Genomic DNA, 25,392 nt, shown 5'->3' with positions numbered 1-25,392 from the left:
GGGTCAGTGAATGCTAGCCTTGGGCCCATTGCCACACTCATACTGGCCTCACCTCAGAGAAATTGAACTATTGGCCTCAGTTCACACGGGGCAGCTGGAGGCAGAGCTGGCACTAGGACCCAGGGGGGCAGGTAGCAGCCTCCCTGGCTGAAAGGGGTGGCTGGAGTACTGGTGGACCTACCTACCCTGTGGCTGTGGAGCTCTGGACAGCTCCGCCTGGGGAGGGACAGGGTAGCCTCAGAGCTCTGGGGCCAGATGCTCTTGAGAGCCTAGTCTAATCCATGCGAGGTGTGTGAATACATGCGTGGGTGCTCAGGAGGGGTGGTGGTGGACAAGGGCCAGAGTCGGGCTGGAGGAGAGCCTGGTTAAAGCTCCCAGCCGGGAGTGAGATGGGAGTGGCTAGTGGTTGTTGGGGGCTGCAAGCTATGGGCTCTTGACTGTGGTAGGGGGAGTGTGCCCATCTTTGGGTCTCTGGGTGGTTCCTTGTGTCTAATTAGGTTGTTGCAGAGGTGTGTACCTGTGAGTATGGGAGGGTGTTGAAGAGAAGGGGTTCGCAGGTAACTTCCAGAATCCCTCTTCGAGCACCTCCTCGCCCTTCTTCTCAGAGCCCACTCTATCTGGGCCCCTCCCCGACCCCTGCCTGAGGACTGGTAGGGCCAGGTCCCCTTCGGAGGCGGGTAGGGCAGGCGCTAGGACCCGGCGGGGCGGGGCGGGGCTCCGAGACCCATCTGCTGCACCTCCGCAGCCAGGAAAATACCAAGCGCCGGCGAGCGGAGCCCCCGGAACCCCTAGCCTAGCCCGGGGAGAGGGAGGGAGGGAGCGGGGGCGCGCGGGGCGGGGGGGGGGCGCGTGGGGCGGGGCCGGCGGCGGGACCCACTGCTCCTCCCCCCAGAGCCCCCGCGCGGCCCCGGTCGCCCGGGCAGCGCGGCGGCGGCGGCGGCGGCGGCGGCAGAGGCAGAGGCGTTCGCACCTCCGGCCCCGGCGGGCCCCGGCGGAGCAGCTGGCACAGGTGAGCGGGCCGGCCCCGCAAGCACCCCACCCCACCCCCACCACGGGCCCCGCGCCGGCGCCGCTGCAGAGTTGGTTGAGCCAGTCCGGCCAGCGCTGCGCGGACCCCGCCGGGCCGTCCGTCACCTCGGGTCGCGGCTCCCCCCGGGTCCCGACGGGCGCCCCCCCGCACCCGATACGCAGACCCCACTCCGGCCCCCAAACCGGAGGTCTGGGTCGCGCCTAGCGAAGGGGTCGGGGGGCGTACTGCTCTGTACCGGCGGTGCGCGCTGGCCAGCCCCTGCCTGTCTCTCTCTACCCGCCAGGACCCCGGACAGCCGCACCCGCGCCCCCAGCGCACTGACTCCGGTTCCCAAACCGGTCTTTCAGGTCCCTGGAAGGTGGCGTCAGCATCTGCAGCCGCGTCGACGTTGTTGGAGCTTCCGCGGAGGACCCAGGAGAGCCGGACTAGGACCAGGGCTCTGGGCCTCCCCCATGGAGAAGTCAGCTGCCTCAACTGAGCCCCAGGGGCCTCGGCCAGTCCTGGGCCGCGACAGCGTCCAGGTGCCCGACGACCAGGACTTCCGCAGCTTCCGGTCAGAGTGTGAGGCCGAGGCGGGCTGGAACTTGACCTACAGCAAGGCCGGCGTGTCTGTGTGGGTGCAGGCTGTGGAGATGGATCGTACCCTGCACAAGATCAAGGTAGGGTTGCCCTGCAGCAAGTGTAGTCTGCACTGCACCCTTACTTCCTCTGACCAGGGAGTCTCCTGGTCCTCCCGCAGGGTTACAGACACCTGGTTGCACACCTCAGACTCTCCTGTGAGAAACCAGGAGGAGGCACAGTTTGCTGGGCAAGCCCCCATCTCACAGGTGGGCCAACTGAGGCCTGGAGAGGGGGTGTGACTCCCTCTGGCTCACTCAGCCAGAACCCAGGCTTCTGCACACTCCTGCCTGATCCGGGGAGGTGGGCTGCTGTCAGGCCTACCTAGGAGAATGGTCTCCCTCAGGGAGCCCTCTGCCCATGGAAGCCTTCACCACGTCCTGACTTGAGTCATCTGAGGAGGGAGACTGAGCCCTTCTCTCCTGAGTTCTTGGTTCTCTCAGCCTGAGCTGGGTCCCTTTCCCCACTCTCTGCACCCTTGGGTGCCAGGGACCTGATTCCTTCCTGTCTGATGCTCTGCTCTTCCCCCTTCCCTCCTGGCTGTTCCCTGAGTCTCTCGTGCAGGGACTCAGGATCCTGGCTGGCAGATCCTGAAAGCAGGGCTTAAATGTCTCTGCCTTACACAGGGCCAGACTGGGGGTGGGCTGGGGGAGGAGAGGACCAGCAGATGCAAGGAAGATGTAGGCACATTCAGCCTCCCTCACAGCCATCAAACCCATTCCTCACAACCCCCTGATTTTCTTCTCTTTGCTTAGATAGGGCCGGCTTGAGGTTTGGGACCCCGTGAGCCCCCCTACCCTGGGGAACTAGATGGGGAATAGGCTGGTGAAGGCTCTGATTAGAGGCCTCCGTAGCTTCCTCCAACATAACACATCTGGCATTGCTGTGAGTGCCACTTTGCAAGGGGGCAGGTCTCCCTTCAGTGGGGTGCTGGCAGTAAACTGTACCCTTCCCTTTCTCTTGCCTCACCCTTCCTGCTGTCCTTCTCGAACATGTGGAGGAGGGTATTCCTGTGGTGGAGGGGGGCAGAGGTGGAAGCAGGACACAACTCAGAGGGCACTCCTGCCCGTCCCCTACTTCAGCCCCTCTTGCCTGGGGCCTGCTCTTGGATTTGGATTTAGCTCTGGCATCATGGCCTCATACCAGGGCCAGAGATGTCTGACCTTCCCACTCTGACCCTGTGCCTTTCTGCCTCACTTTGTCTTAGTCATTTAGACCTTTGTCCACCTGTCCCCGTGTGGTCTTCTGGCTCACCCATTCTGTCTTCCCTTCTTCCTTCTATAATTCTCTGTCTGCACCCTGGCTATCTGACTGTCTCTTTCTCTCTGGGTTTCCATGTGTGTCTCCCCTCCTGGGACTCTCTACCCAGGCCTGAGGACCCTGGGCTGGGGGCTTCCCGGAGGCCTGACCTGTGTCTGAGCCTGAGGAGCAGGGAAGGGCAGGGCAGCTGGTATGTTCCAGCTTAGTGCTCTCTGAAGACAGGGACAGGTCCTATCCTTCTTTGCGTCCTCAACCTCCAACAGACAGAGCAGGGATGTTGGTTGAATGAAGGGTGGAAGGAAGGAAGGAACAAAGAAACAAACTGAATAAAAGGTGAGCAAAGTTGTGAGAACAAGGTTGTTTTCCTGACTGTGACCTAGGAAAGGCTCAAAGGCTGGGCTGTGCGGTGGGGTGGGGAAGTGTAAGTTCCCCACCGAGCTGGCTCTCCAGAGGGAAGAGAAGGGGAAAGTCTGAACTGAGACCAGTACTCCCACCCTCTGTGTCAACAGGGCGGAGCTGCCTCCTCCAACTGGCTTGGTTAATGAATAAACCCAGCCTAGTCCAGGACTGGACTTGGCAGTTCTGGGGACCAGAGTGCCACAATGGACCCCTTGTGGCCAGATCAGATTTGTCAGGTGTTCTTCCTTGGGAGTGGAGGGGACTTGGAAAAACAGGGGTATTGTGGGCTTGTGGTCAGGGCATACACCTGACCTTCCTTCCCTCTCAGACTCAGCAGAGATTGGAGGTGCCTTTACAACCCCAGTTTCATACTCACCCCTCACTGGGGTGCAAGTATGGACACCGAGGTCCAGAGAGGAACGGGGGCCAGCCCAGACTCACACAGCCAAGTCCCAGCAGAGCCAGACTTGGCACCCAGACCTTTAGCCTCCCTGCCTAGTTCTCTCTGCTGTGCTCCCCACAGTGGAGGGGGGACTGGGGCCAGGAGGTGAGCAGAGCTGGGGCCTAAGGAGGAGGCTGGGGCCTTGGTTACGGGCATCCTGAGATCTCTGATCCCCTCAGCACAGCCAGATGGAGCTGTGGGGGACAGGCAGAGGTCTCTGAGCTCCCCATCCCCAAGATTCCAGGAATCCATTTCTGGTAAGAGCCCCTGCTCTGAGCCAAGCGTTTCTCTCCATGGTCTAATTTACCCTCCGGCCAGTCCTGGGCAGTAGCAGGCTTGTCTCCATGCTACAAACAAAGAAACTGAGGCTGAGAGAGGTGATGTCACTTGCCTAAGGTCATATCAGCTGAGGCAGGAGTGGAACCCAGGCCAGCCTGGCTCCAGAGCCCCTGCCTCTCTCAGCTTGGGCTCACATCTTAGTCAACATTCTGGCATTTGACCCCATCAATAACTCTTTGAAGGACGTGGTGTTCTCATCATCCCATTCTTGTTTGATAAATGAGAAAGCTGAGGCCCAGAAAGGGGAGTGGCTTGTCAAGGTCACACAGCAGGTCTGAAGCCAGAGTCCCCTGGGTCACTCTGGGAGGCTGCGACTCAACCACAGGTATTTGTTGAGCTCCCCCCTCCCCACAGCCTGTTCTGGGCCTGCCCTCTGAGCTGGAAAAGCTCCTGTACATGCCCTGTGTGCATGATCCCAGGTTGGGGGAGCGGGTCCACCTATCTGCCTACCTGATTGATTTCCTCCACCTCACTCCCTTTCCCCCAGGCTTATCTTCTCCCTGCCCCTGCGTCCAGAGGTTTCTGGAAGACACTGTGGCTCTGGCCCAGCATTTGGAGCCAGGACAAAGGGACAGGGCTGCTGGAGGCCACCTCTTCCCTTTCCCTCCCTCCTGGCCTCCAGCCTGGTCTGGTCCCAAGCCTGCACTGTGCTCCGGGCACTGGAGAGGAGGCAGATACCACCTCCTGAGAGGTCAGGCTTCGTCCCAAAGGCAGACGCTGCACATGGATCCTGGGTCCAAGGCAGAGGGAAGCTTGGAACCTGAATACAGGTCTCTCAGTGCCCAGGCCAGGCTTCCCCACAGCTCCTGTAGCAGTAGAGAAAAGGGAAACCGGGGGGTCTGTCACTTATTCAAGCAGGGCCAGCTGGGGAAGAGGCTGAGGTCTAGTCCTGGCTATGGTATTCTTTTGCTGTGTTTGTGACTGTGGGCACATCCCTGCCCTCTCTGGGTTATGTCTCCATCTGTGCCATGGGGCTCTCCTGGCTCCAAGGGCCTCTAAACTCAACGCCTGGGCTGGGGCCCATGGAGAGGGATGAGGCACAGGGGACAGAAAGCAGGAGATGACACGGCCTGCCCAGCCCTGCCCTGGATGCTCATGTGCTCGGGCTCTCTGATGCTGCCGTGTACCTAGCCACCTGAGAGGCAGAGGAGACCTGGCCCCTGTCCTCAGAGGTGTCCAGACCTTGGTGGAGAGAAGACTGGCAATTCCAGGTGACCCCCTGCCCACTGCATGAGGCAGGTGTCCATAGGCAGACCACAGAGACAGGAGTGGGCCCGGTGGGTAGGGGCCTTGAGGGGCTTGACGGTTGAAGCAGGGGTGCGAGGTCTCCTGGGGGAGTGCAGCTGAGAACCTGAGGTTCCTCTTGCCACAAAAAGCTGGGTGGTGGGGACCTATCTCCTCTGACTTCCTGTCCTATGACTCTTCCTCTTCCCCTTTGGAGAAAGCTTCAGTGACCCCTCCCTGACCTGTCTCACTGGCCACCTGCTTCCACACCACAGGCCCCCTGGGTTCCAAGCTCTTAAGCCAGTGTTCTGGCCTGTCCCCTCTCAGCACCTCATTCTCTCCCCCTGTAAAATTTGGGATCATCTCAGGGATCTCCAAGGATCCTTCTCACTCTTAATGGTCCATGGGACTCAAAAGGGTCATGGGGAAGGTGGGGACAGCCACAGGGCCAGGTGTTTTCTTCATGTTGTCCCACTGAGTCTTCACAACTGTCCTGTGGTAGTTGTGAGTCTTATGAACTCCATTGAACAGATGTGAAAGCTGAGGTTCAGGGCAAGAATTCACTTGTGCAGTCAAACACCTAGAAGGTAGCTGAGGCAGGATCAGAGCCCAGGTCCTTGAGACTCCAAGGCCGAGATCTCTTCACTCCCTTGGGCCTGCTTATTAGCACCATTGGGCCCTTCCGTCTCCTTCTGTGGCTCAGAACCTACCCCTGTCTTCTGCCTTCGGTCTCCCTGTACTGTGCCGTTGTGGGAGGGCACCCTGGAGTGGTCCCAGCTGAGCAAGAGCCCAGTCCTTACTGTGTGACCTTGGGGGGTTACTTCACCTTTACGAGTCAGTCGTCTTATCTGTGGTGGCAGAGGCAGGAGTTAATTGAGTTTTAGGGGTTTGGATTCAGTGAGTTCAGGTTCAGGCTGGGCCTCTGCCACCTCTGGGGCTCAGTTTCCCTCCTCTACAGGAAGAACTTCCTTCTCTACAGGAAGTTGCTGGGCAGGTGGTTTGTAGAGGCTGTCCTGGCCTTAGGCCATGGTAAAGGCTTCTGCACTGCTGGACACAGAGTAAGGATGGAGAGCTAAGGCCATGACAGTCTGTGCCATCTGAGAGGTCCCTAGATGGGGCTCCTGAATCCAGGCTGAGGCCCTGAGACCCCTATCCTGGATGGCTCTAGCTCTGACTTGGTGTGAGGACAGCTGGAAGAAGTAGTCCAGAGCTGTCCTCAGGGGACAGACAGGCCCCCAGAGAGCATGACCCCAGCGAGTCAGGGTCTGGACCTTCAGGTGCAGGAAATCAGAGAGAGGAAAGGTCAGAGGTGGCTGGAGGCTTCAGGGAGGTCTTTGTGGAGATGCCTGGGTTGGTCTGAGGCCATAGGGGGAGAGCACAGGGTCCAGAGTCCTGGCCATGTGGCCTTGGGCAGATTGCTGCCCCTGCCTAGGCTTTAGCTTCCTCATCTGTCACATGTGAATAGTAGTGCTGCCCTACCTGTCTTTGGGCACTTCATTCAAGTTGGGGACAAAGAAGGAAATCAAACGAACCCTGCCCTCAAGGAACTCCCAGTTGGATGCTGGGACAGACACTTATCACAGGAGCTGCAGAGACCCAGAGCAGGCCTCTGAACCAGCCTTGGGGGCCAGAGAAGGCTTCACAGAGGAGGAATTCTCAGGTGATCTGTTTGGAATTGGGTAGAGAATGAGGAGTACAAGTTTGACAGCATTGGGAGCATTTCATACAGAGGAACAGCTGTGTAAAGACCCAGAGGCAGGAAACAGGGCAGTGCATTAGGAGAGCTGCAGGAGGTTCATTGTGGGGCTTGGAACTCAGGGGGCAGGAGGTGATTAGACAGCTAGACCAAGGCTCTAGGATTTGGGTCCTGGAGGTTCTAGGGTACCAAGGAGGGTTTTAGACAAGGTGGGTGGTAGGAGGAAGATGCTGCTGTATTTGTCCGGACAGACATGCCAAGGCCTGCACTAAAGCAGGGACTGTGGGGAATGGAGCAAGGGATTGCATCCAGAAAGATTTAGGAGGGATAAAGGATGGGACATGGTGGTTACAGCATAACTCTTGTGCAGGCTGGGATGTAAGATAGTATGGACGTGCAGCCCCCTGGGGGCAAGGGACTGGTGGGGTGGGTGGCTTCAGTCAGTGTCCATCCACGCTGGGGCTAGAAGAGCCCTCGGCCCCCAGGCTGGCTCTGTTCCTCCACGACCAGGTCCCCAGGCTCTGGCTTTTAAACTTTAACGAGCCCCAGCTCAGTTTCCAGCCGAGAGTCTTTAAAGTTTCAAGAGATGAGAGAAAGGAGGCAGTCCTGGAGACAGATGGGTTTTCTTTCTTCCCCTGTGTCTCCATGCCTGGCTGGGCCACCTGGAGCCAGGGCTGCGGGTGCCATGACCCCGGAGGCCTGGTGCTCTTTAGGGTTCTGGGACCTGAGCTGGGCCGCTCCAGTCTGTTCATGAGGGGCCAGCGGCCACCGAGATAGATGGGAATTAAAACTCTATTCCCACCCTGCCCCCTTACCTTTACCCCTGATCTGGGCAGGTGAGCATCCACCCTCCCCACCCCAGCAACAGGTGAGAGGAAAGGTACTCAGACCATGCATTGGGCTCGAGGTGTCTCTGTCCCTCCCTGTGCCTCACTTCAGGCACGCTTGGTCAGGCCTCGATGCTCTGGGACCCCTGGAGCTGTAGCAACACAGGGAGTGGAAGAAAGTGTCAGGCCCAGAACTTAGTGACGGGTCCCACACCAAATACAGACTCCTCTCACTTGTCATTAAAGAGAGGCTGGGCAGGTGGCACTGGGCAGCTGGAGCTGTTCTCTGGGGTTTTAGCATAATAATTGCCTCCCTGCCTCTCAGCCTGGCTCCCTGAAGGCAGCTACTTGCTACCTCTGACCTCTCTCTAGAATTCTTATGTCTTGGGGCAGTTGAACAATGCCTGCAAGTTTACCTCCCTCCCCTTCCCCTCCGCCACCCAATGGGAAGTACAGCTAAATACTGCCTTTGGTTTCCTCTGCATTGCCTGGGCCATTTAATCTCATCCTTTGAGTTCCCTGTCACAACCTGCATCTAACCTTGGTTTCCTGAGAAATCCCGCTACCATCTCCTTGATGCCTCCTCCCTGTTTTTGGACCCTTCTGGATTGCCTGGGACCTTGTACTAGACCAGGGAAGTGATGAGTCTTAAGGCAGAGGCCTGACAGCCAGAGGGGATGGAGTTCCCTTGTGTGTCTCCAACATTCATTCATTCAACACATATTTATTGTTCACATACTGTATACCAAGTATATCCAGGAATTTAGTGGCAAACCAGACACATCAGACCCTGTTGTCATGAGTTTACATCCTGAGGAGCAGACAAGCAAAATAGAAGCAAATAACTAAATAAGATACCAGATGGTTGTCGTGTGTTATGAGGGCAGGATGATGTGATGGGAGTTGTCTGGCCTTCTGTGTGTGGAGCTGGATTGTATGTGCCTGTGTGTGTGATCTGATCCTTAGTTGGGTAGATTGTGAGCCCTTCAGGGGCAGGGCACCTGACAAAGGTCATTAAATCTATATTGAATGTGTTTGTGTGTGTGTGTGTGTGTGTACACGTGCCTAAGGTTGGGTGTATGTGCCTCTGAATGTGAGACTCTGTGTGTGTTTCTGTGTCTGGCATTACTTTGTGTGTGTGAGTCACACCCCCTCACTGCAGCAGAGTTGTCTCTGATCCAATTATGTCTCCTCAGCTGTCTCCCAGTGGCTTCCGCCCCCCAGCTCAGCTCTGGCTCTGCCTCGGTTTTCCCCTCCCTGCTTCCCTGCAGCCTCCTGTCTTTGCCTCTGGGCATGTCTCTGGGTCTCAGAGTCTCCCCTTGGGGTGTGTTTTCTATCCCTGTCTTTAATGGTTACTGCCTCTGCCTTTATGTCTCTACTTGTTCCGTTTCCTCCTTTTTGTTAATCTGTCCTGGTTATTTATTCGTTCAACAAACCTCTTCTCATGTCTCCCACCCACTCTGCCAGCCACTGTGCTGGTGCTGGGGACCTGGAGATGGACCAGACCTGGGCCCTGCTCTTAAGGCCTAGTGGGGAGACTGATGGAGATGGTGACAGCCCTTTGTGAGGACTCAGGTCGAGGGAGACGTGGCTGACAACGTGGTGGGGGGCAGTGGCGTCTGGGTGGGACCTGTGGGGCCCATCAGGAGTCAGGTGGCAGGCTGAGAAGGTCTTGGTGGGTGCGGACTAAGGGTGAGGAAGGAGAGGAGGCAGAGCCAGAGTGGGGAGGACGTTTTGGTTAGGATTTGATCTTGAAGGCAGAGAGAGGCAGCAGAGGCTTTCAAGCTGGGCAGTACCATCATCACTGGGTTTTATTTTTTAATTTTTTTTATTGTATTTTATTGTATTTTATTTGTGGGATCTTATTTCCTTGACCAGGGATCGAACCCGGGCCGACAGGAGTGAAAGCTCAGAGTCCTAACCACTGGACCGCCAGGGAATTCCCAGCACTGGGTTTTAGAAAGCTCCTTGGCCCCAGGTGGCAGATCAGCCTGGGAGCCAGGAGACCTGTGATGAGGCTGTGGCTGCACCGGTCCAAGCAAGGATGGTGAGGCCTGCCTGGGTCTGGCGAAGAGGAGCTGTTGGGAAGGTCATGGCCAAGCAGAATCCCAGGTTCCAGGCACAGGCGGGGAGCAGAGGGGAGTGGACATTGGGGTTGGATAATCCAACAGTAGTGGATATGGTGAGGGTGAGCCTATGGGCTGTCCAGGGGGTGACGCCCAGGAGGCTGTTGAAAAATGCAGTCTGGAGCTTGCTAGAGAGCTTTGGGGGCATGAGGCCACTGGCAGCGCCTGAAGTCCTGGGAAGTGTTTATCCAGTTTGTGTTTGTCCGCTTGTCTGTGTGTCAGCCCTGGCCCCTGTCTTGTCTCATTGATCTCCCCGACCCCCTTTCTTTTCTTGCAGGCCCACCCACTCTCTGCTCTTTCTCAGGTCTCCCTCCTCTGTCTGGCTCCCCCACCTCCACCAGGGCTGGAGCAGAGTGGTGGGAGCTCCAGACCAGGAGGTCAGCTTCCAAGAGATCAGAGCAGGATGTTCCTCAGCGGCAGAGGCCTGGGGGTGGGGAGGTGGGGGTGGGGGTGGGGGTCCAGGGAGGCTGCTGGAGACTAGGTAGGGGGAGGGGAAGGGGGTGGAGGCACAGTAGGGATGAGTCACTCAGCCCTGCGTGGAGAGCAGCAGAGGGGCCTAGCTTGGTCTGCCTGCGCAGACTCTGGGAGCTGTGTCTAGGGGAGATACGGCAGTACCTCCGCCTACCACCGGTCTCAGGAGGGCCGCACTTTAGGAGAGAAGATGGGTTGAGGTTATCTGGTGCCAGATCCCCTTCCCTTCGGAAGAGGTTGTCTAGTCATTTTACAGGTGAGAACTCTGAGGCTGAAGGTGGGGGAAGGAGAGCCTGTGACGGGCCCACACCAAACCTGCTCTCTGTGTCCTTCCAGCTCCCCTTACTCCAGGCAGAGCTGCCCCAGCAGCCCCAGCCCCTAGCGTGGACCCTCCAGGGACAGTCCTCATCTGGCGAAATGCTGGCCCGCCTGGGATTCCAGAGCAGAGCCTGGTTCTTAGGGAACAGCTTCAGGGGTGGACTTTGGGTCGACACTGGGTTCCAGGATGGTTCTTCACTTCACTTTTCTCAGCCACCATTTACAAAAGGGCATAATCTTCCCTCCTCATGGGTAGTTGAGAGGATAGAATTAGGAGAATTTGCAAGGCCCTAGTGCAGAGCCTGTCACAGAGCTGGCACGCTCTTAACGTTTGCTGAATGGATGAATGAATGAACAGTCTGAGGTACCCAAGGGACAGCTGCATTTCCTCCCGCGTCCATCCTTGTTCACTTGGGTTACCTTGTGGAACTGCATGAGCCTTCTCCTTCCCCCAGCTGGTCCAGGCCATTTCCAGTCCCCTCCAGCACCTCTGCCAGGAGCCTCTTTCCCCTCCTTACATCTGGGTGCCATCTGTTATTCTGTTCATCCTGTAGGACTCTGCTTAGGTGTGCCCGTCCCTGTACCTGCGTCCCCCTGCTTCCTTCTGTCCCTGCCATGAGCCCCCAGGATTTTCATGCCTGTGTCCCAGCTGAGGGTGGAAGGACCCTGAGTCCCCTCTGGCTTTACTCTCAGCATGGCTACACCACACAGAGCATTTCCAGGCAATCCAGCATCAGCCTGGGCAGCCTCAGGCCCATCTCAGCAGAGTCCAGGCTCCCAGGTCCAGGGAACAAGGACCTCGGGATTCTGGACAACACACTTAACCTAGAAAAAAAAAGTATGGTTTCTTTATCTTATATAAACTCTATTGTACCAACAGTAACGAGAACCCCAAAATGATAAATTAATCCCCCAGTGCCTCACTTCCTGAGTAAAACGTCTCCCTGTTTCCTTCCAGCTCTCATTCAAGGGTGTAGGTAATTTATGTACAGTTGAGACCATGGCACAGATGCAAGTTTGTGTCCTCTTTTGTTCATTTAACGTTGCATCTGTGGACATTTCTCATATTGCTATAGAATCATTAATTCAGGAACATTTCTGGCAACTGCTCCCTGCCAGACCTCTTCTGGGTTCTGAGGGGCCCCTGCCCCTGCCCTGAGGGAGACCACAGTCCTCAGTAGCTGGGCAGTGATCTTCAAGGTGATGTATCATTCTTTTTTTTTTTTTTTTTTTTTTTTGCGGTACGCAGACCTCTCACTGTTGTGGCCTCTCCGGTTGTGGAGCACAGGCTCCGGACGTGCAGGCCCAGCGGCCATGGCTCACGGGCCCAGCCGCTCCGCGCATGCAGGATCTTCCCAGATCGGGGCACGAACCCATGTCCCCTGCATCGGCAGGCAGACTCTCAACCACTGCGCCACCAGGGAAGCCCAGTGCAACCAGTTTTTGCTGTCACTAACTGGGTAACAGTTTTACCATATGCTCACAAGCAGTAGTTATTTTATATACTTTTGCTATTTACTAAATGTAAACTGATACTTCAGTACAGATTGAATTTACTTTTCTTTATCAGAATTATTAAAGATCTTACAGAAAGTCCCAGAATCTCCCTTCACCTGTCTCTGCCCCCGCCCCTTACACTCCATTTTATGAGGATGATGGCAGAAGTAGTAATCAGCCTCGAGTGCCACAGAGAGTTTTACAAGCGTCCAGGGGGTTTTCACAACGACCCTTCCTTCTGACCTCCACAAAGCAGTGAGGGCCACCAGGCACGGCCCCAGCACTCTAAAAGTCAGAGAAGCTCACGCGGGCATGGCCTCTTTGCTGGCTCACCTGTCCCTCCTTCCATTCAGGCAGCATTTCTTTACTAGACCATGCCAGGCACTGGGGGTGCCAAGACGAGCAAGGGGCCAGGATGAATCGATGCATCGCAGTGTGTGCTGATGAAGGGAGGCAGTGGGGTGGAGGAGGAGGCCCCAGGCCAACCTGCATAAGTTAGGGACATGGTAGGTGGCCTGGGCAGGACACAGCCAGGCTGAAGTTTGAGGGCAAAATAGCAAAGAACCAGCAAGGGGAGGTCCTGGGAAAGCAGGACTTATTAGATCTCTCTCCTCCTACACACCCCCACCTCTGCTTCCCCTGATGCCCTGTGTCAGTGCCCTTGAGCTGCTCTTGAGATTTGGTGGGGACATGGGGGGAAGGTCTTAGGGGTCTCCATTCTGGGGGCCCCAGAAACCCAGAGGCAAGGGCAGGTGCTCTAGCAGCTTGGCTCGATGATGGCTGTGTGGGGCCTTTGGGAGGGGCAGTAGAGGGCCCTGAAGCCAGCAAGCAGGTGGTGCGCAGCCCTGGGAGGAGGACTTGGAGCAAACAGGGCAGAGGGGCCGCTGGAGCTGAGCCTCTCACGTGCCGTGTGTCCTGGGTCAGTGTCTGTATCTCTCAACACCTGGACTGACATGGTGAGGGCAGTGCCTGGTTGTGGGTTGTGAGGGTGGAGCCTGTGGACTTGTGCAGGGCCCTGGTATAAGAGGGCCACGCACCCCCTCCCTGTGCATCCACCCTGTGGCAGGATCTGGGGCACTTTTGTTGTTTTCAACTTTGTTCCTTGCCCCTTCGTATCCTGCCCTTTGGTGTTAGCAGGAAAGTGCTCCCCTCGGCAGGGCCTGAGAAGTCAGGGAAAATTGCCGGGGCCTAGGGCTGGAGAAGGGCAGCTGCTGCTGGGGGCTTTATGTACAAGTCTCATTTAATCCTCACAGCTCTGCTCCGAGGGGAGGATTATCCCTGTTTCACAGATGAAGATATTGGGATTCAGAACTGAAGTACTTTGCCCAAGCCAAGGCCACACAGGCAGGAAGCAGCAGGACAGAGGCCTATCTGACCAGACAGCCTGGAATTGCTGCGAGTGTGAGCTTGTGGGGCAACGCGATGGCCCAAGTCTTCTCAGAGGAGACTTCCAGGTACAGAGCTCCAGTGCTGAGCTTTGGAAAAGCCCAGCCTTGCCTTTAAGCCCAGGGAGGGCTGAGGATAGAGTCTGGAATTTTGTTCAGAGGAAGAATCTCTGAGCTTCGCCTGCCTGGTCAGCAAGCCTTTCTGAATCCAGTGAGCTCTGCGTAATAACCATCAATTAGGGCTTCCCTGGTGGCACAGTGGTTAAGAATTTGCCTGCCAATGCAGGGGACGCGGGTTCAAGCCCTCGTTCAGGAAGATCCCACATGCCGCGGAGCAACTAAGCCCGTGTGCCACAACTACTGAGCCTGCGCTCTAGAGCCCGTGAGCCACAACTACTGAGCCCACGTGCCACAACTGCTGAAGCCTGCGCGCCTAGAGCCCGTGCTCCGCAACGAGAGAGGCCACTGCAATGAGAATGCTGCGCACCACAACAAAGAGTAGCCCCCTCTCGCCACAACTAGAGAAAGCCCGTGCGCAGCAACGAAGACCCAACGCAGCCAAAAATAAATTTATTTTTTTAGTTTAAAAATAAATTAAAAAATAATAGGGCTTCTCTGGTGGCTCAGTGGTTGAGAGTCCGCCTGCCGATGCAGGGGACACGGGTTCGTGCCCCGGTCCGGGAAGATCCCACATGCCGCGGAGCAGCTGGGCCCGTGAGCCATGTCTGCTGAGCCTGCGCGTCCGGAGCCTGTGCTCCGCAGCGGGAGAGGCCCCAACAGAGGCCCGTGTACTGCAAAAGAAAAGAAAAAAAAAAAAAATAATAACCATCAATTAACTAAGGCAGTCTCCAGTTGCCAGCGTGTTTGTTTTAGCTGGGCCAGTCCTGCCCCTTGATGAAGGGAGCAGAAAGTCCTGACACTTTGGGGTCAGGCACACCCAGGCTCTGGTTTGCTCCACCACTGTTAGCTTTGTGGCCTTGGTTAATCATTTTACCTCTCTGGGCCTCACTTTCTGCATCTGTAAAATGGGGGTGATGATATCCATCAGGGTGTTGGGAGGGTAAGAGACAATATCTGCACAGGGTGCAGCTTGACGCCCTTGACGGCAGAGGCGGTTTGACCTAAATTTCAGCCCCTGTGGGGTCCGTGGTCCAGGTGCTGCTGTCTCTTTTGTGGGATGATGAGTTAGTGATTTGGAGCACATGGTAATGGTTACTGAGGTGGTAGCTATTGTTTGGGGCTATGATTGATTTGACAGCTAGTGCTCCACCCGGGTCAGGAATGCTTTCTCTGTTTTAAATACAGTTCTTTTGGGAAAGGGTGATTTGCTTAATAGTTATTCCTTTAACAAAACTGCTAAAATGCAATGTGGTGAGAAGTCAGTACAGCCTGAGGCACGTTTCAGAGCCCAGATGGACCCCTTACCCTTCTCTGGGCCTCAGTTTTCCCAGTGGTGACCTGAAGAGTAGTGGTGGAAAAGGTCATCTCCTGGGTCCCTAGGACTTTGGGATAATCCATGTGCCCCATATATCCCACGGGCAAGGATATTGGAGACCTGCTGTGTGAGGTCTTGGCATTTGGGCCAGACTTGGATCCATCTGTCCGTATCTCAGTTTGCTTGTTACTGCCCTGGCCATTGGCCCTCAAAGCCACACCACAGCCCCATGGACACGACCTGACTTCATTTCCTCTGTCTCAGGTCAGCCATCTCCCTGGGCCCTGGGAGATACTTCAGCCCCTTCCCCCACCACTTCCCTCTTCTTCTGGAGATTTCTCTTTCTCTAATGCTGAGCACTGGGAAGGCATCTCCCAAAGAAGCACGGGGCAAGGGGTGGGAGAGAGGAGGGTAGAGTGAGACACCGCTAGGGCACTGGAGCCTGCTCTTTTCTTACTTATTTAAGCCTCCAGGCTTTTGCACCCACCAGTCTCTCTGCCTGAAATGCCCTCTCTCCCCTTTCAGCAATTCAGTTTCTTTTAGGTTCAGTTGCCCTCTGGTCCCACAGTTCCCATGCCCACCCCCTCAACCCAGCTCATTCTCTAGTGGGATTTTATGTCCCCATCTCTCCCACTGCCCACTTGATGGGCCCTCTTTAGGGCAGGGCCCAAGTCTGGTTCACTTCCCAGTTCCCTGCTGCCCAGTTGCAGCCCTTGCACACAGCTGACTCCGGGCAGTAGTGAATGGATGGACGGAAGGGCAGGGCCAGGTGAGGCAAGAGAGGCGCCTGGGCCCCAGAATGTAAAGAGGCACATGCAGACACGGCCTGGTCCTGGCCCTGTGGAAGGGTGCATGGCTGCTCGTGGAAGCCTGCTTAAGTAATAACAGCTACTGTTTTGGGGGTATCTATGTGCCAGGCATATTGCATACATTATCTCATTTAATTTAATCACAACATACCCATGAGATAGGTACTTTTTAAAATTTTAATTTATTTATTTAATTTATTTTTGGCTGCATTGGGTCTTCTTTGCTGCACGCAGGCTTTCTCTAGTTGTGGTGAGTGGGGGCTACTCTTTGTTGTGGTACGTGGGCTTCTTACTGCGGTGGCTTCTCTTGTCGTGGAGCACAGGCTCTAGGTGCGTGGGCTTCAGTAGTTGTAGCACACGGGCTTAGTAGTTGTGGCGCATGGGCTTAGTTGCTCCGCGGCATGTGGGATCTTCCTGGACCAGGGCTTGAACCCATGTCCCCTGTATTGGCAGGTGGATTCTTAACCACTGCGCCACCAGGGAAGCCCCGAGATAGGTACTTTTATTATCCCCATTTTTCACATGAGGAAACAAAGACTCAGGTGAGTTAAATCTTGTGCCTAAGGGGAGGAACTGGAATTGGAACCTGGGATTGCCAGACTCAAAGCCTGCAGGAGTCACCCCTGATGGCCTTTCTTGCTTGTCCATTCCCTTCCGACCACGGCTCTATGGGGTTCTGGGCAATCCCAGTTCTCTACCTCATGGGGTTTGGAGAGAGTGGAGTGTAGGGGGTACACAGTCTAATTTCTCTAGTGTCACCTGCTCCCTCTGGGCCTCAGTTTTCTCAGCTGTAAAATGGCTGCATGTGGGACTTCCTGCTGTAAACCAGGCCTTAAGGGCTTTGCAGCCAAGCATGGCTTGCTCCTTGGCTGAGCAACCCCGGCACTGCCTCCCATTCAGTTCTGGTTTCCAGGAGGAGCTCCCAAGCATCCAGCCAAAGTAAGTGACTTGCGCAGGGCCCAATGGCCGTGGACTCTGGTCACAGCCCCGCCCACCAGGTGCTCTCCAGTGACTCGCCTCTACCCCTACTTGTCCCTCCAGAAGCCTCTTAGAATTACCTTGCCCATGTGGTGGCTGCAGCTGCACACAGGAACAGTGCTGGATGTAATTTACCCCTCTTGGCTCATGCACGCAGCCTCCTGGGGGCTGTGGAAAGAGCCGGGCCCAAAGCCAGACTGGCCACCTGGACCGCCTCGGTTTCCTCACCTGCAGCGCTGCCTCCACAGCTTGAGTTCTCCCCTTCCCAGCAGGCCCCACAGCTGACCTTCCTCCCTAGGAGCCTGCCGTGAGCTTGGGAACCCTTTGAAGTTTCCTTCTTTATCTTAAAATGTTATGCAGAGTTTATGCTCAACTCAGTGCCTGGTCTGTCTCGTGGCTCTGCGTGCTCCTCCCACTGCCTGCTGTCTCAGAGGGAGGCCCCTGGTCCTGAAGCCACAGAAGTCCAGAGGGAGAAGAGGCAGTCTGGGCAGTGTAGGCCTTTCTCAGAGTGCAGCCAGCCGTGGGTGCAGCTTGCCCTGGGGGCACCAAGGCTGGCCTGAGGGAAGAGGAATCCCCAGGCTGGAGTCTAACCTACAAAGCATAACTCTTTTGTCACTACTCCTTCATATACAGTCACTGTCTGGAGGACTTGCAAAGCCAAGCCAGCTTCCATACTTGGATTTAGAGAAGTTGTGGTTTCCTCAGAAGCCACACTTGAGTGCTCCTTCATGGTTAAGAGTATCGGAAGATCCGGTTTTGAAGTTCTGCTGCTTTCTTGCCGTATGATTTGGACAGGTTGCTTCCTCTCCTGAGCCTCAGCTTTCTATTTTGCAGCACAGCTCACCGGGGGGTGAAGAGCGAGTGTGTGTGTTGAATGTCAGGTGCAACACCCAGACCTCAGTGTCGCTGCACAGTGGAAGTTTGTCTGTATGCTCCTGACCATGCCAGCTCCGGCCTCTGCCATCTTCTCCATCCCATCCTTCTCATCACTTTGTTCAATCACTCATTTATTCGTTCACTCATGTTTCATTAGTCTCTCTCAGTCTGATATAGCTCCTGAGTCTTTCCTTGACTTTCATGACCCTGACGCTTACAGGCCAGATATTTTGTAAAAGTCCCTCATTTGGGGTTTGTCTGATATTCCTTATGATTAGCTTTAGATCATGCATCTTTGGCAGAAATATCACATAAGTGGTACCTGTATTTTTTTTATTGCATCCTATCAGGAAACATCCAGTTGTAACTTGTCCTATCACTAATGATGTTCACTTTGATCACTTGATTAAGGTGGTATCTGCCAGGCAATGTGAAATTACTGATTTGATGGGAAGGAACTTTGAAACTATATAAATACCCTATTCCTCATTAAACATTAAATTTATTTATTCATACCTGTATATACTTTGCTTTCCTATTTTATTCAGTGGAATATAATCTGTTACTATCATTATTTATTTTAATACACGAGTTGGCCCAGCTTTAGCCCATGGTAGGGGACCAGCTGTCCTGTTTGCCTGGGACTGAGGGATTTCCCGGGATACGGACTTCCAGTGCTAAACTGGCAAACCCTGATGAGTTGGTCATGGAACCAGCGGGAGCCCTTCACGCTGGCTCCTGTGTCTGCTGGGCAAGGTCCCTATCATTCTGTCAGTACATTGTCCTTACTTTCTGGCACAGTGAGATGTTCCAGGTACATCTTATACTTACTCTGACGTAGCCCTGGAATTACGCATTTCTCCAAGAAGACCTGGAGGCAGGACCTTTGAGTCTTAGGCTGCAGCACACCATGGGCACTGAAGCAGATGGAACTCATTCAGCTTCCCTACAGGCCACACTGTTCTCTCTGCCAGGGCCACTTGCTAGATGCCTACCTTCCATGCTGAGCTTCTCCATGAAGACTGATTCCCCACATGCCTCACCCCACACAGCTGACCACCTCCTCTGTGCCCCACTGGGCAGTTTGGGTACCTCCCCGTTTCCAAGTTGGTCTCCTTTCTCAACTGGAAGCCTCTGAAGGACAGGCCTCAGATTCATCTCTGACTCTTCTATGCTCTGCACAGAGCTGAAGCTGGTTAAATGACTGGATCTAGTCATACCACCTGGTGGAGCAGAAAAGCAAACAGAGGGCAGGGAGGGAGGATGACACACAATGAGTCTTTGCAGGCTAGAGCTGTCCTTGAACTTTGGTTTTCTTAACTAAAATGGGGCTTATCCCTCAGAGTGCTGCTGTAGGAATAAAATGTGGTAAAATGTGTAGAAAGCCCTTAGCATAGTGCTTGTGGTGAGCACACCTCTCAGTATCTCTGGGAAACATTTTTATTTAATTTTTTTTCATTATTGCAGAAGCAGTACTATATATATTAGAAAATTAGAAATACAGACAGCAAAAAGAAAATAAAGCTATTATATGCTCATCATTTATAGATTGCCACTCTTAACACCTTAGCGATTGTGCTTCCCAGGCCTTTTCTGTGCATATATTTTTCCCCCAAAATGAGATTATATCATGCACTCCGTTTTTTGTTTTTTTTTGTTTTTTTTTGTTTTTTTTTTTTTTTTGCGGTACGTGGGCCTCTCCCGTTGCGGAGCACAGGCTCCGGACGCGCAGGCTCAGCGGCCATGGCTCACGGGCCCAGCGGCTCTGCGGCATGTGGGATCTTCCCTGACCGGGGCACGAACCCACACCCCCTGCATCGGCAGGCGGACTCTCAACCACTGCGCCACTAGGGAAGCCCATGCACTCCGTTTTGTAACTTGCTTTGCTTCAGGCAGCAACCTCCACCATTTTGTTTCAGTAAATTTTCAGCACATCTAATTAATACTCAGATCATACTCATATTTCTCCTGTTGTCCCAAATATGTCCTTATAGCTGTTGTGTCCAAGCCAGTATGTAATCCAGGACCACACTTTCTATCTGGTTATTTGTCCTATAAGTCTTAGTCTAGCCCAGTTCCTTCCTTATGACATTGACCTGTAGAAGAGACTGGACTAGTAGCCCTGCAGAATGTCTCACCATCTGGCTTTGTCTTGTATTCTTATGGTGACACTTAACTTGTTCCTCTGTCCATTGTATTTTCTGTTAAGTGAAGCATATCCAGGGCTTGATGAGTTCACTGGTGCCTAGAATACCCAATGGGTAGTGTCCTTCCTGTGTCCTCTCATCACCATTAGTGGTGCCAGGGCCTAACCCAAGATTAGGGGGAAGGTGATGTGACCCCTCCCTCATATGGTTGCATGTATTTACTTTTTAGTAGAAAGTAATGTGTGGTTCCCTTGGCACCGTCTGAACACCCAGTTCTGGGAAACCTTTTTAAACTACACAATAGAACTTGTCCATTTGCTGAGAGGAACATGATCCTGGGGTTTGGGCTTTCGGGTGAAAAAAAATCACAGAACAAGGATATGGACTGAGTTTCATCTTGCTGAGTGTAAATCTAGTAAAACCTGGTTCTGTTTTTATTTGCTTTCCAGACACATGATCTAGGTTAAATCCCAGCTTTGCTACTTACCAGCTGGGTGACCGTGGGCAAGTTCCTTAACCTCTCTGAGCCTTAAGTTCCTCTTTGGATTTCTTATCTGGTAGAGTTATTGTGGGGGTTAAATAAAAAAAAAAAGTGTCCTCGGCTCTTTTCTCCCCTAGATGGAAAGCTCTTTGAGAACAAGGCTAATAAATAGTAAGAAATCCAAAGATGTTTGTTGGGGGAATTCCCTGCGGTCCAGTGGTTAGGACTCCTGTGCTTCCACTGAAGGGGGCATGGGTTAGATCCCTGATCGGTGAACTAAGATCCCGCATGCTGCACGGCGTGGCCAAAAACAAAACAAAACAAAACCCAAAACAAAACAAAACCAAACAAAAAACAAAGGTGTTTGTCGGATGGCGGAAAAAAGAGAAAAAGGAGGGCAAATGGTGATAAGTACCAGGTGATAAGTACCATGGAGGAAAGACATCATCCATTTAGGCATTTGTTTGTTCATTCATGCTTTCATTTCATTTAACATGTACTCGTACCAGGCTCTGTACTGAATCGACTGAACCTCTGCCCATGAAGTTCAGGGACCTGGAGGGCACAGATAAAGAGATTCAGTGTATGGCAGTCCAGAAAGTGGGCTGGGTAATTCAGGAAGACTTCCTAGAGGAGGAGACTGGGATGAATGGGGAGGTTTGGTGGCGGCTGAGATGGGGGAGATAGTCTCTGGATGCAGGGGCTTTTTCCTGGCACAGGTGGCTTCTGGGAGGGCTGGACAGGGCTCATGGCAAGAGGTGAGCCCATGCTGGCTTCAGAGGTCACTGTTCCTCCTGTCCTTCTTCTCCTCCTCCCTCCTTGCCTGTCTGCCCTCCCATCCCCTAGCCAGGACTTTGAGCCCTGTGTGACCTTGACAACCCATGTGTCTGTCTGCAGTGCCGGATGGAGTGCCGTGATGTGCCAGCAGAGACGCTCTACGACGTCCTACATGACATTGAATACCGAAAGAAGTGGGACAGCAATGTCATTGAAACTTTTGACATTGCCCGCTTGACAGTCAACGCTGACGTGGGCTATTATTCTTGTGAGCAGACGCAAGCACGCCGATCCCAGCCCCCTCCACCTCCATCCAGGCCTCCCGCCCAGCCTCCTCCTCCCCCGTTCCCTCCTTGGGGTCACTCCCATGGCCAGGCTGCTCAGAGACCTGAGTGCAGAGATGTAGGGCTGCCCTCCCTGAATCCCTATCCACTCCCAGACACTTGAGCACACATACATGTGCACTCACACACACATATGTACTCCCATGTTCAAGCATACACATTCCACACAAACACACATGCACAGTCATGTACAAAACCCACAGCCACATGCCACCTACTCACAGTCACACATTTCATGGACACGCTCACAGTAATACTATTGTTTTCTCATACACTCACATTCACATATGCAAACAGATCAGGCCAGCAAGGTAAGGGCTGTGTGAGGCTGTGAGGAGCAGGGATGGCTGGATGCAGGAGGGGAGAGGGTTCTGTGCTGCCTCTTTGCTAGTTGCAGAAACTAGGTCTGGTGGTGGTGGTGGGGTACATGTTTGGACCAGGGGGAGCTGCCAGTTAACCAGGCATCCCTATGTCTCTGGGCTTTGCCACGACCTTTCAGGCAGGCAGGCCAGCGGTCTGGCTGAACTGTCCCTTGCCCTCTACAGGGAGGTGTCCAAAGCCCCTGAAGAATCGTGATGTCATCACCCTCCGCTCCTGGCTTCCCATGGGCACTGATTATATCATTATGAACTACTCAGTCAAACATCCCGTGAGTCAACCTGCCTTCCATGCTGGGTGGGCAGGGGAAGGTGCCAGCTAGGGCCAGGCCAGCAGACCTAGCCCAGGGAGAGGACCCTGGCTGCTACCAGGACTTCTCTGTGACTTCAGGCCAGGCAGGAAGCCTTCTGTCCCTGTTTCCGTCCTATACAGTGAGAATAATGGTTCCTGTCTTCCTGCTGGGGCTTTCAAGCAGATGAGGAGAGGGTGGTGTGGGCCATCACTGTGGACAAGTGGGTGGGATGGCCTGGCTGGGAAAGGGGGAGCAAGAGGTGAGAGGTAGGGTCCTCTGACCCTCCCTGAGTCTGGGTCTCCGTGGCAGGCAGGACAGGCAGGTGCAGCTGGCCTGGGCAAGGGTGTGTGTGTGTGCGTGTGCGTGTGCATGCGCTCATGCACGCCCATGTGTTTGCTCATGAGCCCTGACCCCAGACTTGGGAACAGGGGAAGCTTAAGAGGGGCAAGGATGACTCCTGACTCCTCCCTTTCTCCTCACCCCAATATCAGGCCTGGCCTGGAGTGGATGCCAGGGGATGTGAACCAACTCTGTGTGTGTGTGTGTGTGTTAAGTGTACTTACAAAGACACCTTCTTTTCCCACACCTTGAGTCTCACCTCCCTGTGCCTTCCATCCCCAGAAATACCCACCTCGGAAAGACTTGGTCCGAGCTGTGTCCATCCAGACGGGCTACCTCATCCAGAGCACGGGGCCCAAGAGCTGCGTCATCACCTACATGGCTCAGGTGGACCCCAAAGGTGAGGGCTTGGCCCTGGAAGCCCATCATGGGATCCTTCTGTATACCGCAGGGGATGGGGCTTGATCTACTTGATCTACTGGGATCCAGAAGGGCCTCTGTTAGGAGGTGTTTTGTATTTGGGGGCATCTACACCCAAAACATTCTTTGAACCAAAGTTTGAGGTTTTACAGTGGTTTGAAAAGCAAGGGCCAAGGTGGTAGCCACTGCGCCATGACGAAGCTTTTAGCACTCTTCATGGACTCCCGCTCCCCCACGCTCTGACTTGCTCCCTGCTCACTGGCTGCTCCCACTCTGCCTTGTTGGCTTCCATCCTGAAGGTCTGGGTTTCCTAGGCCCCAGTCCTTTTTCCCTTGGGAGGGCTCAGCTACTCCCCAGGCTTCTGTGGCTAGGTTGACCACGTTTCTCTTTGCTGAGATCCAGATCCCTGTGGCCATTGGCCTCTTGGACGTGTCCCTCAGGGTGTCTCTTAGGACCTGAGGCTCCCTGTGTCCAATGATGAACTTACTGTCTCACTTCCTAACTTGCCCCTTCTCCTAAGTCTCTTCCCTCCAGTCACTCATGCCAAAAACCTGGTGGTTGTCTGGGGTCCCCTCTTCTCAGCTCCCACATCTAGCCACTAATTATTGATCTTACCTCCTAAATAGCTCCTAAATCTGTCATTTCTTTCCATACTCAGCGACCTTGTCTGTCCATACAGCTACCAGAGGGATTTTTCCAAAGGACTTATTTCCTTGTGACTCTCTTCTGCTTAAAATCCTTTTGTGACTTTCCATTGCCCTCAGAGTAAAGTCCAAGTCCCCTCCCCAGGTTTCCCAGTCCCTCCTCATAGCTCACACCTTCCTACCTATCTAAGCAGCCCTTTCCCTCGGCCTAGAAACACCTCTCTGCCCTTACTCATCCCTCCAGGGCTGCTTCACCACCTCTATCCCTGATACCCAGAGGACTTGCTGGCTCCCTGCCCTGTGGACCCATCCCCCTCTAGCAGAGTACTTGGCATACTGTTGGGGCCCCCCAGACAGTGAGTTCCTCTCTCGGTCCCCAGGGCTGGTCCAGGGTGGGTATCACTGAGTGAATGTGGAGTGAGTGAAGGAATGGATGAATGACTAGAGGAGGGGTAAGCCTTGAGCATCTTTGCCTGGGTATGCCCCCAGCACCACCGAGGGCCCACTGGCCCAGGCCCAGAGCTCCCCGGTACCTCACTGAGTGAGTTTATTGTGTGTCAGAGGCAGAGCAGACACTTGGGAATCAGACAGGGTGGAGAGCTGGGTTGTGGATTCTAGGTTAGGACAGGCTGGAGTGCTTAGCCAAGAGGTCTATGTAGCAGCTAGGCTTCCTGGGCCAGGGGGCTTGGAAAGACAGGCAGAGCAGCGGATGAGCACCAGGGCCATTCAAGGTAGAGGGACTGGGTATGAGAAAAGGGAGGTCGGTGTGAGTAGAGGGGAGGCAGCAGGTGGGAGCTCGACTGGCCAGGATTTCAACCCAGGTGTTGCCTGAGGTCACCTAGGACCCTGTGGTTTTCTTTTGTGTAGCCCTTGGGCTCAGCAGAGGGCAGAGGCAGGGGGTGGTGGAGGTGGGGGGTTAACAGAGTTGAGCCTGAGGACCATGGTCTGAGGTAGAAAGAGGGGGTGAAGATGATGAAGTCTTATAGGACTTGCCTCACAGCACCCCCTCCCGAAGGAGAAGAGCGTGTCCTCCCTGGAAGCCCCAGGCTGGAGTGAGGGGGCTGGTATGTGTGTTTGTGGGGGGCTGGTTCCCTGAGGTTGCTGCTTCCCTTTTCTCCTCACTACCCGTTCCTGCCCTCATAGGCTCCTTACCCAAGTGGGTGGTGAATAAATCTTCTCAGTTCCTGGCTCCCAAGGTGAGTGGCCTTGGGATTGCGGGTGTGGAGGTTGGGGGAGAGGGTTCCAGGATGAGGGGGTGGGGTCAGGGGCGGAGCTAGGGCTGAGGGGCGGAGTTATGAAAACCGGATCAAGAGTCAGGATCCTGGGAGCTGCGGACTGAGCCGCTGGAGGGCGCGGGAGGGGATGTGGTGAAGACAGTTCGCTCCCACCTCACCCCTTACTCGGCGGTGCGGCGGCTCCGTAGGCTATGAAGAAGATGTACAAGGCGTGCGTCAAATACCCTGAGTGGAAGCAGAAGCATCAACCGCACTTCAAGCCGTGGCTACACCCAGAGCAGAGCCCGTTGCCGAGCCTGGCGCTGTCGGAGCTGTCTGTGCAGCACGCGGACTCGCTGGAGAACATCGACGAGAGTGCGGTGGCAGAGAGCCGGGAGGAGCGCGTGGGCAGCGCGGGCGGCGAGGGCAGTGATGACGACACTTCGCTCACCTGAGCGCAGCACCACGGCAGGGACCGAGACAAGACGGGGCGGAGCCCAAGGGTGGCGGATGCTCCCGCGCTTTCTCCCCTCCCCCACTCCTTGTGCCTCCTGGGGACGCTGGGCTCCGGCCCAGGCTGGCGCTGCGGCGTGGCTGGACACAGCCCCAATAAACGGTCCCACAGA

General features: G+C 54.8%; 1 protein-coding gene across 3 annotated transcripts; it reads left to right on the top strand.

Moving 5' to 3' along the window:
- The first annotated feature begins 809 nt into the window (after positions 1-809).
- STARD10 (StAR related lipid transfer domain containing 10) lies at positions 810-25,392 on the top strand. 3 transcript variants are annotated; one of them, XM_033405653.2, is made up of 8 exons: positions 810-1,009; positions 1,378-1,689; positions 13,501-13,701; positions 21,256-21,403; positions 22,025-22,128; positions 22,771-22,888; positions 24,696-24,748; positions 24,976-25,392. In XM_033405653.2, the coding sequence occupies exons 2-8, from the start codon at positions 1,483-1,485 to the stop codon at positions 25,219-25,221; spliced, it is 1,077 nt and encodes a 358-aa protein (XP_033261544.1). In that variant the 5' UTR covers positions 810-1,009; positions 1,378-1,482; the 3' UTR covers positions 25,222-25,392. The 3 variants fall into 3 exon arrangements, 2 of the variants coding, with proteins under 2 accessions (XP_033261544.1, XP_033261545.1); XR_004476798.2 differs by lacking the exon at positions 810-1,009 and adding an exon at positions 23,797-23,908 and having other exon boundaries at positions 24,976-25,167; XM_033405654.2 differs by lacking the exon at positions 13,501-13,701 and having other exon boundaries at positions 816-1,009; positions 1,314-1,689.

This window comes from Orcinus orca, chromosome 8 (genome assembly GCF_937001465.1).
Source record: "Orcinus orca chromosome 8, mOrcOrc1.1, whole genome shotgun sequence".
NCBI lineage: Eukaryota > Metazoa > Chordata > Mammalia > Artiodactyla > Delphinidae > Orcinus > Orcinus orca.
The sequence above is the reverse complement of the archived record's forward strand: the minus strand, read 5'-3'. Positions and strand labels throughout refer to the sequence as shown.